Source organism: Athene noctua, chromosome 11, assembly GCF_965140245.1.
Source record: "Athene noctua chromosome 11, bAthNoc1.hap1.1, whole genome shotgun sequence".
Taxonomy (NCBI): Eukaryota; Metazoa; Chordata; class Aves; order Strigiformes; family Strigidae; genus Athene; species Athene noctua.
Window position 1 is genome coordinate 24,987,104 of NC_134047.1, and position 15,077 is coordinate 25,002,180.

The 15,077-nt window shown below is 62.5% G+C and overlaps 1 protein-coding gene across 1 annotated transcript; it reads left to right on the plus strand.

Moving 5' to 3' along the window:
* Positions 1–233: 233 nt before the first annotated feature.
* Positions 234–13,640, plus strand: EDA2R (ectodysplasin A2 receptor). The gene is made up of 9 exons (XM_074915406.1): positions 234–299; positions 5,139–5,249; positions 5,747–5,925; positions 6,546–6,631; positions 6,874–7,038; positions 7,501–7,647; positions 8,117–8,598; positions 9,145–9,193; positions 9,601–13,640. Exons 2-9 carry the CDS (start codon positions 5,163–5,165, stop codon positions 9,888–9,890), a joined length of 1,485 nt encoding a protein of 494 aa, XP_074771507.1. The 5' UTR covers positions 234–299; positions 5,139–5,162; the 3' UTR covers positions 9,891–13,640.
* The last annotated feature ends 1,437 nt before the right edge of the window (positions 13,641–15,077 follow it).

The following is a 15,077-nucleotide window of genomic DNA, read 5'->3' on the forward strand; positions in this document are numbered from 1 at the left end:
TCCGGGGGCTGTTGATCCCCCACGACACGAGTGGCCCGGGGGGGTGTTGGGGGGTTTCTCCTGCCGTTGCTCTCCCCGGCGCCGGGTGGCGCCGACCCGCTTCCCCCGCGCCGCTCCCGGCCGGCGCCGCTCCGTTCATTTGCATGGCCCCGCCCGGACAGCGCTGCCGCCAATGGGAGGCGGCGGGGCCGGCGAGTGGGCGGGGCGCTCTGTGCCGCCGCCCGCCCGCCCGGCCGGGACACGCCGCGTCCCGCGGAGCCCTGCGCGCTGCCCGCCCGGCCCGGCGGCCCCGGCACCAGGTGAGCGCGGGGGCCGCGCACGCGCCTCCCCCGCACCCCCCCGCCGCCCCCCCGCCGCCGCCCGGCCCCGACCCTCCCCGGTGCCGGGGCTCGGGGGCAGCCGGCGGGGGCTGCGGCCGGTGCCGCACCCGGAGGGCAGCGGGACGCGGCGGGGGGGTGGGGGGCAGCCGGCTCCGGCGGGCACCTGCGAGCGGCGGCCGGGGGGGGGTCCCGCGGTGTGGGGTGCGGGGTCCCGGGGGTGCCGGGCGGGGCGGGAGCCCCTCGCCGAGACGTGCCCGGGCATATCCCGGCGCGCTGCCCGCTCCTCCCGCGGGGGGCGCCGGCGGGGCCGGGCCCGGCCGCTCTGGGCCGCGCTCCACGCGTGGGTCGGGCCGGGGGGGCGCGGGGGGGCGAGCCGGGCAGCGGCGGCCCCACGCGTCGCGCTGCCATCACGGGTGGGACCCGCCCCCGGCACCGCTCGGTTGGTTTCAGGGGGAAATTCTCAGCCGGGGGGGGTCGGTGCCGGGCTCCCGCGGGGGGTTCGGGGGTGGCCGGGGCTGCGGGAGTGGGGTGCGGCCCCCCCGGGAGCGCGCGGGTGTCTCCAGCGGTCAGACGGTGCCGAGGGCGCACGGGGTGGGGGGGGCAGCGGTGGCCGGTTCGTTTGTAACGGCCGGTGTTGGGGGCGCTCGGCGCTGTTCGGTGCGATCCCGGTCACCGCGTTAGGGTGGTGCTGAGGACGGCGGGGGAGATAAAAACCCGCACCGAAAAGGAGCACTGCGGGTGGAACCGCTGCCGCGAGTGGCCATCAGTAAGGAGATGTGGGGCAGAGCCCCCGGGATTGTGAACACTGATGGGGGTCTGGTAGCCATCAGGCGGAGTGGGGATGCCCAAGGTAGGCAGCCAGGACCTGACAAAAGTCAGCAGTTACAGCCCCAATCTCTGTCAAGCCTCTAGGCAGTGACTGTAGGAACAGAGCCCCGAGGCTGCAGCCCCGGGGGCTGAACTCACCCATGCACGGGGGGGGGGGCGGTGTCGTGGTCCCCCAGGACCCTGGGCTCTCCCCTCGCAAGCCTCAGTTGCCTACGGCGGTTTGTAGCCGGGCTCCTGCTCGCCCAGGGCAACCGGCCCCCATCTGGCACGCGGGGGGCGGAGGGGGGGGGCGGGGACCCCCCCAGAGCCGAACGGGAACGGCAGCAAGAGCAGGAGGGTTCTGTCCTGTATGGGGGGGTTCAGCTGCCCCCCCCGGCACAGCGGGAGCAGAAGGGGGTGTTGGAAGGTGGGGGCTCACGGGGGGGGCTCAGGAGGGGGCGCCAGCCTGGAGCCTGGGCTGCTCTGGCCCGGAGCAAGCCTAAGGGCCCAACCGCTCCAAATGAATCAATCAGTGCGCGGTCCCGAGAGTAGAATTTCCAAATATATTGGAAAACCCGACGACTTCCAAGTTCCCTGGAAAAGTTCAGGTTCAGCCTTTTTCCCCCAATTTTTGCTTCTCTGAGCGGCCCCTCAGCTGCCGGGCGTCAGCCCCAGCGCGGCTGGGAACAAACGGGCACGGAGGAGCCGCCGAGCGCGGGAAAGGCACTGGGCACCGCCGTGCGCAGGAACGTTTTCCAGATGACATTTAATTTTTCCCACCTCCTTTTGACTCACGGTTCGTGTCTCGGCTCTCTCGTTTGTGTCCCAGCATCCCCCGCCAGCCACTGGCCCCGCAGGTCTGTCCTGCGGCGGAGCGCAAACCTCCGCGGTGACGCGGGGCACCTGCCATCGGTGTGCGGGTGTCAGAGCCCCTGGGGGGGTGTCGGCACCCCCTGCCCCCCAGATCGAGGGGACGGAGCCCACAGCCGGGGCAGGGACCGGCCTGGCCCATCCCTGGCCCTGCCTGCCCCGGTACCTGCCGGGCCGTGCTCGGACGGGAGGGCCAGAAGCGCCAGTACTTTCAGTGAGGATTTTTTTGTACCCTGTCTCTCATTTCTTTACCCCCTTTTTCTGACCAGAATCCATTAGCTGGACACAGATAATAGTTTTGATTCCTCTGTGGTCTAATATTATTGAAAATTACGTTTTCACAGGAGAAGGAACGTGACAGCGCTCCAGAACTGCCGCAGCGGTGAATGAACCGCACCAGGCGCTGGAGCTTTGCTGAAACTCTCCTCAGCTCCCGCAGCGGAACTCACTCGGCAGCTCCTGGCTCTGGAGTAGTAACGCAGTTACAACTTGCTCAGACAAGATGTCTCTTTAAGACAATCAAAGAGCTCTTTAACGAAGGAGGATGTTTTTTTGAGTTAGATGGTTTCAGGCATCTCGTGGGACATTTTGCCTCCCCCCAACCTGTAAGCGCAGCGATACTGTGTCATTTTATCTTCCTCTTTGGCAAAAAAGATCTGGGGCTCTGGCAGTCGCCCTGAGATCCTGTGAAGCTTCCAAAGAGGTGGGAGGGGTTTGTTGTTTGTTTTTGTACTTTTGGCTAATTAGGACGCGTTGTTTTAGCGGCTTGTTAGACTATCAGGAATTGCTCCCTCACCGGGGTGGTGCTGTGTGGGTTGGACGTGTGCTCCAACTTACAAATTGCACATCTCGGTTCTCGTGGTGTTAAAAGAAGCATCACAGAGATCCCACAGCTTTGAATTTCATGCCAGATATTTAACAAAGCGTTCAGTCCACATATCGTTGTTCCGTGGCTCGAGGAACAGCAGGCCTGCTCTACACTTAATAGTTTTGCTGGCAGGGGTGCGGTGCCGTTCCCCCGCCATCCCCGAGCAATACCGTCACGCTGGCAGATGGCCCCGCGCTGGCACCGGATTCCTTTTGCCTGTGTAACTTTCTCTTTTTGGGAAACTGGTCTAAGCTGCACCGCTGCCTCTGGAGGGACCGGCTGCGAGGGATGCACCCCTGGCTGGGCGCCCTTCTGAAGCGCAGGGAAGTCTCTAAATATGTGGGGGAGAGTGGTCGTGTTCCGTTCACGGGACGGTTTCACCAGAAAGACTGCTGGGTTGGGTTTGGGGGGGATTGGTGGGGTGTTTCTTCGTCAGTACTCATGTGGCAACAGCGCTCTGGGGAGCGGGTGAAGATGGGTCCCCCCCTTCTCCAGACTCTGGTGTCTTGGCTCCTTTTCTGCGGCCCGCAGCTCTCTTTCACTCATCTCATGCTCTCATTAGGAGAATTATTAAAATAATCATTAAAAGCCAAAAGAATCATTAAAAGCCAAAATCAAACCCCGGGGCAGAGCACCCGCAGTGCTGCCCCCCCCCGCGTCAGGCCAAGGCACCCACCAGGCTGGGGGGGGGTGCAGGCACTGAGCTCACCGAGGGGCTGGGTTTGGGCCCTGAGTGTGCCAGCCCTCTGAAGCCGTTTCTGTGTCACCCATTTGGGGCCCGTGTCCCCTCTTTTTCCTGCCGCATTCAGCCCGTAGCTGATCCCTAACGCCGACCCCTGTGCTCCTCCGGGGGCACTGGCACCGAGCTGCCTCTTCGCCACCTTCGGAGATGGTGACAAATCCCCTTTATTTATTCGGCAGTGGCAGTAACCTTTACGCTATTTATAGGCTGTGATCATGCCCCTCCCGAGATGTTTGCAAGATAAATTTAGCTCCCTTGGCTTCTCCTCGCCGGCTTGCGCTGCCGTTCCTTGTAACAGCGAACGAGACCTGGCTGTGTGTGGGACCCACGGCGGGCGGTGACTCACTTTCTATGCTCGTCCGGGGCAGATTTCATCTCGAATGAATCTCGGTCGTTCCGAGCCTGGGGAGCCTGTCCAAGTGTCCACTGCCAAGAGGCAGCCGGCGAGGGAGTGGTGGGGGATTAGGCTGGGGAGCGCAGAAAAAGCCCGCGGAGGAATGCTGCTGTGGGACGGTGTGCTCGGGGCGTGGGCACCCGGGGAAAGGGCTGGGGGGTGCTCGGGGGCTCTGCTGTTCCCTCCCCGCTCCGCTGGTAAAGCCCCGGTGTCCCGGCCAAGCCTTTCCTCCTCCCAGGACAGCTCTGGTGGCGAGGCCAGGTTTTCCCAGGTGGTTCAGGCTGTTGGGGGTGAGGGTCTTCAAAAGAGCATTTTCAGGTGTTGCCTATTCCTGTAGGTGGTTTGAAGTTAAGGGGTCTTGCTCCCGAGGCTGGCAGAACACTGTTTGTCTCTTGATTTGCTGCACAAGGTGGTTGGGAAAAGCAAAATGAGGATTGGTCTAGTGGGATGGATTTTATTCTGTTTCTGTCATCGTGGTAAGAACCCACCTAGAATACGCGGAGATGGACAGAAAGCCCCAAAACTCCAAATAAATTGCTCCGTTCTGTAGCTTCAGCCCGAGTCACTTGTTCTCAGTGAGACGCTGGCTCTGTGCTCCCCCGTGAGCCACCTCACTGAGGGCACAAGCCGGGGTGGTTCTGCTGTCTGCAGTGGCTGAGCTGTTAATCCACCTCGGGGAGTCTCCAGATGGTGTTTTTGGGGGAGGTGGGTGCCCCAAGATGGCTGTGAGCGAACCCGTGCTGGCGCTTGGCCCTGTCTGACCAACGTGGCCATGCTGAGGCTTTGCTGGGACTGAGCTCTGTGCTGGGGTACCCAGGCCTGCAGGCAGGGCTGGCAGAACCTGCTGGCCTCCTGTGAGTCAGTGGCCCGAGCCATCGGTGGGTCTGCCTTGATACCGGAGAGGAAATTGCATTTGCTCCATCACGGAGGCTGTGGCCCGGCCGCGGAGCCAGGCAGTGGTTCCCCAGCCTTGCTGGGAAGCTGCTCCAGAGCCGCCTTCTGCCAGGGCACCATCCGTGATGCAGAGGAGAAACGCAGCCCCGGGCAGAGCCGAAAGCCCTGCCCGGAGAGGGGCACGCTGCTCACCCTGAGAGTGTTGGGGCTGTTTGTGACCTCTCTGCCTTCTCTCCTCCTCAGGCCCCCTGCCCCTCCCCGGCTCTGATGGGCTGCCAGGAGAGCGACTACATGGATGAGCACGAGAAACACGCTCCCTGCAGAAGCTGCATGCCCGGGCAGGAACTTTCCAAGGTGAATCTGCTGCTCTGGAAGGACCAGGAGCCATCTAGCACTGAGGCTTTTACAGTGCTGGGTGACTCCTCTGCCAGCCTTCCTTCCTTCGGAGGGATAATCTTGAGTCCCGGCATGTTGGGAAGAGCTGGGACTCGGTGGGAAGGGGCGGTGAGCCACTTTTCTCACCCCGGATAGGAGGGCGAGGCAGCAGTGGGAAGGGATTTTGGGTTGCCCTCCACCCTTTTTGCCGATGGAAATCTAGATTTCCTCCCAGTCCATAGCCCCAGGTCAGGCCGCGCTGCCCGGCCAGGCCGGACACTGGGTGGGTGTGAGCAGGACGTGACTGAGGGGGGCCCAGGCACCCAGCGGGGTCCCGTCCCACGGCGCATTGCTGCTGGAGCTTCCCCCATCCCTAAACATCGGCCAGGTTCTGAGGAGCCCCTTTGCCCAGGAAAGGGACACGCTGGGACCCAACGCGGCTCCTTGCTGCACCCGACCGACCCCGTGTCTTGCAGGACTGCGGCGACGGCGGCGGGGGGGATGCGCAGTGCGTTGCCTGCCCCCCCAGGAAGTTCAAGGACACCTGGGGGCACCACAGCTGCAAGCCCTGCCTCTCCTGCGCCCTCATCAACCGCAGCCAGAAGTCCAACTGCACGGCGACGACCAACGCGGTCTGCGGGGAGTGTCTGCCGGGGTGAGCGGGCCGGGGCCTGGCTCCGGCGGAGCTGTGCTGGTCACACGGGGGGGCACGGGCAGAGAGGGCTTTATCTGAGCCACCCCATTGGTGGTGGCCTTGTAGCTCAGAGAAGGGAGCCTGAAGGAGCAGTGGAAGAATGCTCCTCCCAGGGGTTGTTCCTGTGGACACCGAGCCCTTGAGACAAGTGGCTGTAGTCCACTGCCACTCCACTGCCGTTGGTGGTGCCCCAAGAGGAGGACAGCCCGTGCTTCGAGGGGTGGGTAGAAGGAGTTACTGAAGGGGGGTCTGCAGACGATGCGCTGCCCTGGCTCACGGGGCTCTTCGCAGACGCGGTTGTGGGCTGGGGCGTTTCTGAGCTATCAGTCGCTGTCACGCACCGCAGCAGGCACGGGGCAGAGGCTGTTTGAGCGATGCTGCTCCTTGGCAAAAGTGCCTAAACATGAAAAAGTAGCTGCAGGGGCAGCTCTGGATGGTGATGGAGAGACCTGGGGCATCCCAGGCTGCCGGGCAGGAGCACAGCAGGCTCGGCTCTGCCCCGGGACGGACAAACCGCCTGTCTGGGCAGAACTGGGCTGGCCGCGGGCCGAGCGCTGTGAGACCCTCTGCTCTCCCGGCAGGTTTTACCGCAAGGCACGGATCAACGGGCAGCTGGACTGGGAGTGCATCCCCTGCACCAAGCAGACGCCTTCCTCCGAGCCACAGTGTAGGTGCCGTCCCTCGAGCCGTGCTGGGCTGGGGTGGGCCGAGCGGGTTCATGACGCACATGAAGCTGTCGTGGCCGTGCCGCGGGCGTGTGTGTGGACATGCAGCCTCCCTTCACCCATCCGCTGGCCGCCGCGTGAGCTGCTGCCCCACAGAGCTGCCGGGGGAAGAGGGATGGGCAGGGAGCGGGTGGCCCAAGCATCGGGGCGAGGCTCCAGCCTTGAGTGGCCGGTGTATCTGCAGGTCGGTCCAGAACAAACCTGGTGAAGGTAGCCGTCCCCACCGTACCACCGCAGGACACGGCCCTTCTTGCCCTGACCAGCAGTGCCCTCGTCATCATCGTACTGGTGCTTCTGGCACTCTCCATCATCTACTGCAAGCGGTTTTGGAAGAGCCAGTGCCAACGGGGTGAGTCAGTGCTGCTCCTTCTCCTCCCGTTGCCGTTCACACGTGCCTGTGGCCCCGCGCTGCCGCTCTTGCAGTGACCCAGACGTTCCTCTGCTCTGGCAGGAGAAACACCTCATCCTGCTTTTTACATCTGCAGGACCTCCGGTGCTTTCCCTGCTCTGAGACACGGAGGAGCCTCCTTCCTCCTCAGCACCGTAATTAGGAAGAGGAGGAGGAGAAGGCCGTTTCCATCAGAACTGGCCATCCTCTCTCCCTGGGCTTTCTCGGGGGCAGGCGGAGGTTGCGTGGCCCTTTGCAGGGCTGTAGGTTTGGTGGCTGGGGTTGGGGCACGTTGGCATCCCGCAGCGTGCCAGGGAGCTGCTGGCTCCCGGCTTCCTCGCCACAGACATAGCACACAGCCGAGGACATGCCGGGGAAGCGAGCCAAGCCTTCGCTCAGAGCACTTCTCCTCTATCCTCCAAGTCTTCCTGAGGACTCAGAACTTCTCTGGCCAGCGAGCGACGTTCCCGGCCGCGGCGGCGCCCGGCAGATTCCTGTGCGAGGAGCAGATGTCCGGTCCCTGCTGCCTGGGTGTGAAGAACCTGAGCCCCTGCTACAGGCAGGCAGAAGGTACCTGTTCCTGCCACCCTCCTCTGTCTCTGGGGGGAAGGAGGGTGGTGCTGGGCTCCTGCTCACATGGTCCTCGGACCTACTGAGATGTCCTTGGGCAGGAAGGATGGAGCTGGGCAGTGTCCAAGTCCCACCAACTTGAAATTTGGGGTCTCATTTAACAAACACCTGCAGACCTTGTGCCAGCCGTGCTTGCACGCAGCCCCCGTGGCTCCTGAACCCCCAGCCCGCTCCTGCTTGCCCTGCGACTTGGGGAGGGATCGACCACACTCAAAACTTTGCATAAAGGCACAAAAGTGGCTTTGCTCTGTGGTGGGGCAGAGGGCAGGGGCCTGGCCTCCGGCTGGGTTGCTCCCAGCTCTGTCCGAGGCCCTGGACCAGTGGGTTTAGTGGCTGGGCTGGCAGACCCCCAGAAGGGACCAGGGCAGATGCGGAACTTCGCTGAGCCGTTGCTGGTTTGTGGTTCCAGGCCCCGTGGAAGCAGTGCAGTTTGTTTCAGACGGGGAGGCCGTGGGTCTCCAGCTCCCCTCTCTCCAGCCGGAGATGGACTTGCCAACAGGCAGTGCTGCCTCCAAAGCCCAACTGGGCAGGAGCCTCCTGGAAAGCCAGCCCCTCCTCCGGGCCTCGGGCCGCGGCGACCGCCTGGCCAGGGTCCTGCCGCCCCCCGACCCCAGGCAGGGCCAGCCGGGCTCGGCGGAGGTCCTGGCTCCCCTGTCCTCCTGCGCCTCCGAGATGCAGCACAAGTGGCCGCACGCCCCGGTGGAGTGCACCGAGCTGGACCTCCAGAAGTTCTCCACCCAGGCAGAGTTCGTGGGCAGCGAACGGCCAGAGGAGGCGGCGAGCCGGGCAGCGCAGAGGATCCCGGTGGAGGGCGGCGGCGCGGGGCGGGAGGGGGCCCGGCACCCACCCTCCACCTTCCCGAATCCCACCGCTGAGAGTGGGGAGCAGCCGGTGAGTTTCTCTGGCCTCGTCGTTCTGCCAAACGCTGGTCACGTGGGGCCTCGGGCTCAGGGTCCTGGGCTCGATGGTGGGTTAGGGGTGTAGACTAAGGGTTTAGGGGTGTAGACTAAGGGTTACTCATATCAGGGACTTACGGGCAATTACCAAAAATGATTTCCCGAATGTGTAGCGAGGTGTCACTCAACAGGCCACCAGCCGCGGAGATGTGACCTGCCAGGGCGGGTTCAAACACCCAGGAGACCAGAGCTGAGATACTAAATGTATAAGCACGTCTTTAACTGACGTGCTCGTGAGCGGTTCTCGTCCTCTCGCTCTCGGGAGAGCTGCCCTGGCAGGGGGGAGCTGGCCGTGACCCCGGTGTCTGACACCACTGGGGCTCAGGAAATCCCTGGCAGAGGGAAGCGGGCGCCAGCGTAGCTCCAGGGGAGTGTTTGTGGAAGCAGTTCTCTGGGAGGCCCCGAGGAGGCTGTTGGCTCCGTGGGATGGCGGTGCTGGTCCCACCAGACAGCTGCCAACCCCAAGGCTTTGTCTTGCCAGGTGGAGGATGCCCAGAGCCTCGTGACTCGCATCAGCAGCACGGCCAAGGGTGAGTGTCCTTCCAGCCTCGCCTTTGTTCCCTGCGCATTGGGGTGGTGGAGGGAGGCAGGTTCTTGGAGGGGAGCTCCATCACGGCTGCCTGGAGCTGTCAGTCATCACGGGGACTTACTGGACATCCATGGCCTTCAGTGCCACCTCACGGGGCAGATTCTCTGTGCCGCTGCCTTGAGCGATCTGCGGGCGGGTGGCGGATGGACACCCAGTTGTCGCCAGTTCCCAGCCTCCCTTGGGCTGAGCCAGCTCCGTGTTGCTGAGCTCTGGAAGCGGCGCTGGGACAACCGCCCTGGCAGGGTGTGACCTTTCACCTGCTCGATAGGGCCAGGGGCTGCTCAATCTGTCCTTCTCCCAGCTGGACAGGCTGGTTTCTAACCCTGCTTTGCCATGTCGCTGCCCCAGGTCTCCCGGTGGCGGAGCTGCCCCGATCCTTGGTGCAGTCACTCGCCTTCTTGTTGGATCCTTCCTTGAACGGTGCGAAGAACTTCAGCCACGTGGCACTGGAGCTGGGGGTCGCGCCCCAGCTGCTGGGACGGATCTCAGGATTCGAGCAGCTCGTCGCTCACTTCACCTACTCGGGAGACGCCGTCACCGTCCCGCTCCTGGCCCAGGCTCTGCAGCGGCTCCAGCGCTTCGATGCCTTGCTCCTGCTCTGCGACCACTTGGCGCTCGGCCAGGCCCAGCGCCGCTAGCGCTAGAGAGGGCAGGGGCAGGACGGAGGAAGCTCCAGGCACGGTGTCTGCTGGCACGGGAGAGGAGCCGGTAGCCCTGCGGTCACACAAGCTCTGGCGTGCACCTGGGGAGGACGTGGAGATGGTCTTTGCATCGTGGGACAGAAGGATGCGGGGGGAGTGTCCCCCCTCCGGGGAGTGCCGGGGGGCTGCAGCCCTGCCTCATCCCTGCGGAGGGTTCGTTGGCCGCGGGGCTCAGTCTCTGCAAGCGGCCACCTCCTGCGGGCCCAGCCATCGCCTCCCTCCCATTCCAGCTTTCCCGTCCTCTGTCTGGCCCGTGCTCTGCTTTCCCAGGTGCCAGCCGCCGCTTTCTTGATTTACTTTCCGCTCGCTCCTCTCCCTCTGTGCCGGAGACATCCCTCGGCAGAGGATCTGGCCGCGGCTGCTGCGCTGGGCTCTGCCCTTCGGCCTCCCGGTGCCACCCCGGCGCCTCCCCCTCGGTGCCCTTGTTGTGAAGCCGTGCGGTTGTATTGCGGGGGCTGATCCCCAGGGTGGGGTTGACGTGTGTCCCCGTTACAGCGCGAAGCTGTGGCTGCCGGCCTGGGGAGGGTGCTGGCTCGCTCCCCACGCTCCCGCTGTGTGCCCTGACCGCTGCCTCCGGCCGCTGAGGCTTGGCAAAGCGCCCCGTGGCAGGGCTGCTGTGCCCCGGGGAGCAGCGGCGGGAGGCTGGGTCATGATGTCACAGCGGTGATGTCCCTGTGCTGGTCACGGCAGCATCGGCTTGTTTTAAATTTTTTTTTTTTCTGCCTAAAAATGGCCTAATCTTCTCATTTCTGGGAGTGGCTGCCAGGGAGGAGAGCACCCTTCTGCTTTTAATTTCTTCCCGAAGGATTTGTCAGAGTTTGCAGCGGTCCTGCCTGCGCCGGGTGCCCCTCATTTCGGGGGTCGTGCCTGGGGCTGGTGGCCGCAGGGCTCTGGGCCATCCCGCCGAATCTGCCCCCGGCCTTTGGGGTATTACACGGGGTTTTGCCGGCAGCCGGGGGCCGCAGTGGGATCCCTGGCTGGGGCTGAGCGTTGCTCCAGCCCCCGTCTCGGCAGCCCGGCGTGTCTGGCGGGGGCGAGGCGGCGCGGGGGTGGCCAGGCATGCGGCGAGCTGCCCCGGCCTGGGGCCAGCGCGGCGGGGCCGGCGGATGCCGTTCCTGCTGAGGTCATGGGCAGAGCAGCCGGAGCGGGGCTGCGGTGGCATCCCTGAGGGTCACCCCGGGTTGTGCCGGGACCCCGCGGGTGGCATCGCGTGCGCCGGCGCTGTGTGGGTTTGTCCCTCGGGTTTGTCCCCCCGTACCCGGCCGTGTCTGGTGAGCGCTCTAGTGACCGTCACCGGGGTCCTCGGCCGTGCCGGCTGCCAGCAAGCGGCACTGTTACCCTGCCAGGCATCCCCGGCTCAGCAAGTTTTGCCTTTCATCTGACCACAGGAGTTGGAAGGAGCGGGCGCCCCTCTGGGAAGGCAGCGCTCTCCCCAGACCTGCCCGGGCTCGGGTATTAACGGCTGCTGTGCTTTTTCCTTTCCCCGTGAAATGCTGTTAAAACTTGAACACGCTCAGGATGTGGTGTGGTAACGGGAGGCACGGGCACTTCCAGCTGGATGTGACACTTTCCCTTCCCTGCTGTTTGTTTCTTCCAAAGTCAAGGTCGTTTTACTGCTCTTTGCTCTGCTAGACCCAGGAGTGTTAGTCCTTGTGCCTGTTTTAGGCTGGGTTAGTCAGGCTCTCGTTACATGCTTGGGCTGTTACGGAGCAGTCAGGAAAAGTATTGCCGAGGCAAACGCAGCCTGGGGTCAGGGCTTTGTCGTCGGAGGTTTGTGGCAGGGAGAGAGCATTTGGATTAATCACGTAACAACCTCGAATAAATATTTAATCCTTCTGTGGACACGCTTAGTCACTTCCAGCGGGAATTAAGATAAATTGACCTACCACGGTCTGAGTAAGAGCGTTCCTGTGGCTCGACTCACCAGCTCTGGCCCCGCAGCTGGAACGTGTGTGGGTGGCTGGTCCCGCCTGTCCCCGCGTTCGTGTGTCCCCAATGCCACCAGCGGGTCATCCTCGGGGTGCCCAGCCCCAGCCTCCTCCCGTCCCACAAGGGCTGGGTAGGAAAGGCTCTTCAATTAAAAATGGCGAATAACGAGGCAGCGCCACGCGTGCGTGCGGCCGGGCGGCTCTGCTGGTGTGCTGGTGGGTGGGCTCTGGGCCTACCCACTGCTTTATTCTTTACATTTTTTTTTTCCCTTCTTTAAAGAAATCACACTCCCCCAAGTTTTTAAGGTAAACGATTATTTTTCAGCTGTTTGCTGTCTGAGCAATATTATTCACAGTCAAAACTTAACCTCTGCCTCGAGGCCAAGAAGGTGGCGCGTGGGGTGGGGGTGTGCTGTGCCCTGGAGTGCGCAGGGGGTTGTGTGCCCTGTAGGGTCCATAGGGGGGTGCACCGTGCCCTATACGCTGTGTAGGGTGGATGGGGGGGGTGCTGTGCCCTGTGCGGTGTGCGGGGGGTGTGCTGTGCCGCAGCCCCTCGAGCCCCAGCCCTGCGCTGGCCGCGCTGCCCGCGGCGCTGGGCTGGCAGGAGCAGGCAGCACCGGGCAGGGCTGGGTTTCGGTGTCCTTTCGCTGCCCTCATTACCTCACACACGCTCTCGGTGCCAGTCCCCAGCGGGGGTGCTCCGGGGGGGGTGATGACCCCACACAGGAGCGTTGCGGGATGGGGCTCTTCAGCGGTGCAGCCTCCCCAGGGTCTGCTCCCCGCTCTCGCCGGTGTCCGTGGCTGCACCCTCCCTCCGGCTGTGTTTACACGGGCCGTTAGCTCAGGACCCCTTTGGCCGGATTGCCACAAGCCCAGCAGGGGCCCTCAGGAGACGGGGAACCGCCAGAGCCTGGAAAACGGGGCGTAATGCTGCGGTGCGGCCGTCCCTGGGCGGTGAATTTCTTCAGCTGGGAACCAGCGGACTCGATACTTGACTTCTGCTTTTTAATGGTATTTTCAGCACAGCACGTGGAATGTAAGGAAGGTAATTCCCGTAGCGCGGGATCTCGCGTTGCAGCATCAGGAAGCTGCTCGCGCCAGGCTGGCATGGCTCAGAGAGTTGAAAGAAAGCAAATAGTTCAGCATCTGTGCAAACTTTTAGCCGGGGCTGAACAATGGAAATACTCTCGTGCGGTGGGATTATTTTCTTTACAAGCAATTGTTTTTGACACCACTCTTGTCTGGAAGTCTGATGTGCAGAGGAATTTACATGATAGTCCAGCCCTGTTCTGGAAAGCTCTTAAGCATAGACTTAAAATAGGCACATACTTAAATCCTATGAAAGTGCTCATTAACATGAGCATTCCTGGGTGCTTTTCTTGAACAAGGTGCTTATAAGAATTGTACCTTCAATATGCTCTTACAGAAGCGGGCAGTACTGAAAAAAAACTCAGTTCTAATGGTCTGGGCACAGTTAGAAAAGTCTGCAAGTGTTAGGGGGAAATGCCCTATGTGTTTTGGATTACTTAATAATGCAGACTCTGGTGCTTTTTAAAATAAAACAAACCAACATTTCTGTAGCCATGGTTTACCTAGGGGAATACATAGTATTTTTTATGGTGGATGTTATTTTTCTTTAAGGTTACGAATACGTTATTTATATTTTTGTAAATTCTGTGTGGTTACCACTGTAATTCTGCAGTAGCTGTTCCCGTTGTTTTTGGGGTGATGTCTGTATTCAAATAAAGCTGTAGCTGAAGCTCCTGCCCTCTTTGTTAAGCACGGGGGCTGTGCGTGCGCCCCGCTCTTCCCAGACCTGGTGCTCTGGTGTCTGGAGGGGAAGCAGCCCCCGAGGCGGAGGTGGTGGGTGAGGTTGGGTCCCTCCCTGCTCCTGCCCGCGTGGCTCTGGCCGGAGCTCACAGACAAGCGGGACCCCGAACCCCCTGCCTGGCCGAGGACAGGGACACGTGTGCTGGCCCTGGGGTCCTGCCGAGGGTCCTGCCGTGTCTGCTGGGGCTGGGGGCACTTTGCAGAGCTGCAGCCAAGCCCCTTGTCCTCATCAGGCCGGCGTGGAAATGGGGCAGGTACAGCCAAGACAGGCGCTGCCGGAGGAGAGCGGCCGTGGCCCCTTCCCCGGGAGGTGCGGGGGCATCAGCTGCTGTTTGTTGTGCGGGTTTCATCTTCCTTGGAAGGGTCCTGTCCCCGGGGGTTTTGTCGTGTGGCCTTGGGGACGGGGAGGAGGCAGAGACCCCATAAACGGTGCCCAGGGAGCTCCCGTTCCTGAAGCTTCGCTGAGGAACAGTTGTGCTCTAAGCTCAGTAATTACAGTGCTCGATAAGTCTGTTCATGCCCTCACACTTGGTCTCTTTTAAAATAATTATTAGAGTGGAGGATACGATGATTTTCTTTCCTAATTAAAGCTATTATACTTGTCCAAACTCTCACAGGCTTTGTAGGTGCTTATACTGCTCTAGCTCATGCCTAGCGAGGAGCATCCCGCGCGGTGCTGCTGCCTGCAGCCCTGCATCACCAGCTGCCCCTCTGCCCTTAACGCCACACAAAGGTGCGGGCAAAAACCTCAAAATCAAGGCCCGGCAGAACCAGCAATTTATCACTGAACACAAAGCCGTAGGGTCGGTGGAGGTATTCACCGTGTGGGCGTTCCAAGGAAGCCTTTCCCGTGGAGCTCCCTGGGTGCACGGAGCCTCCGTTTTCACAGATGCTCAAAATAACGCACCATGTTATAATTAAGAAGGGGATGAACTTGCTGCTGTGCCGAGAGCAACCAGCCGTACCCGAGGTGGAGAAGGGGTGAGTGATTGATCCTGGTGTCTCTGCCTGCACCAGCCCCGATATCGGGGAGGTGGAGGGCGCTGTGCTGGGGAGCAGCCCAGCCCTCCCGCGGGTCTGGGGACCGGGGCTGAGCCCGGCCAGGCCCAGCCGCTTCCCCGGGCGCTGCGGGAGGGCTGCGCGCGGAGGGGAGCGCTGAGAGAGCTGCCTCCCGCGTCCCTTGGGGTGGGAATCGCAGCACCGCTGCCTCACCCTGGGGTGGCTACTGGCTGGGGGCTGTAACCCGCCAGGGCTTGGCGTTCTCGGTGTCTGGGCTGGACAGGCTGCAGTGGGGAAAGTGTGGGTGTGTTTGGCCCCCCCTCAGGGGTCTGCTTCTCAGGAGAGCTCCCTGGGGCGACCACTCCTG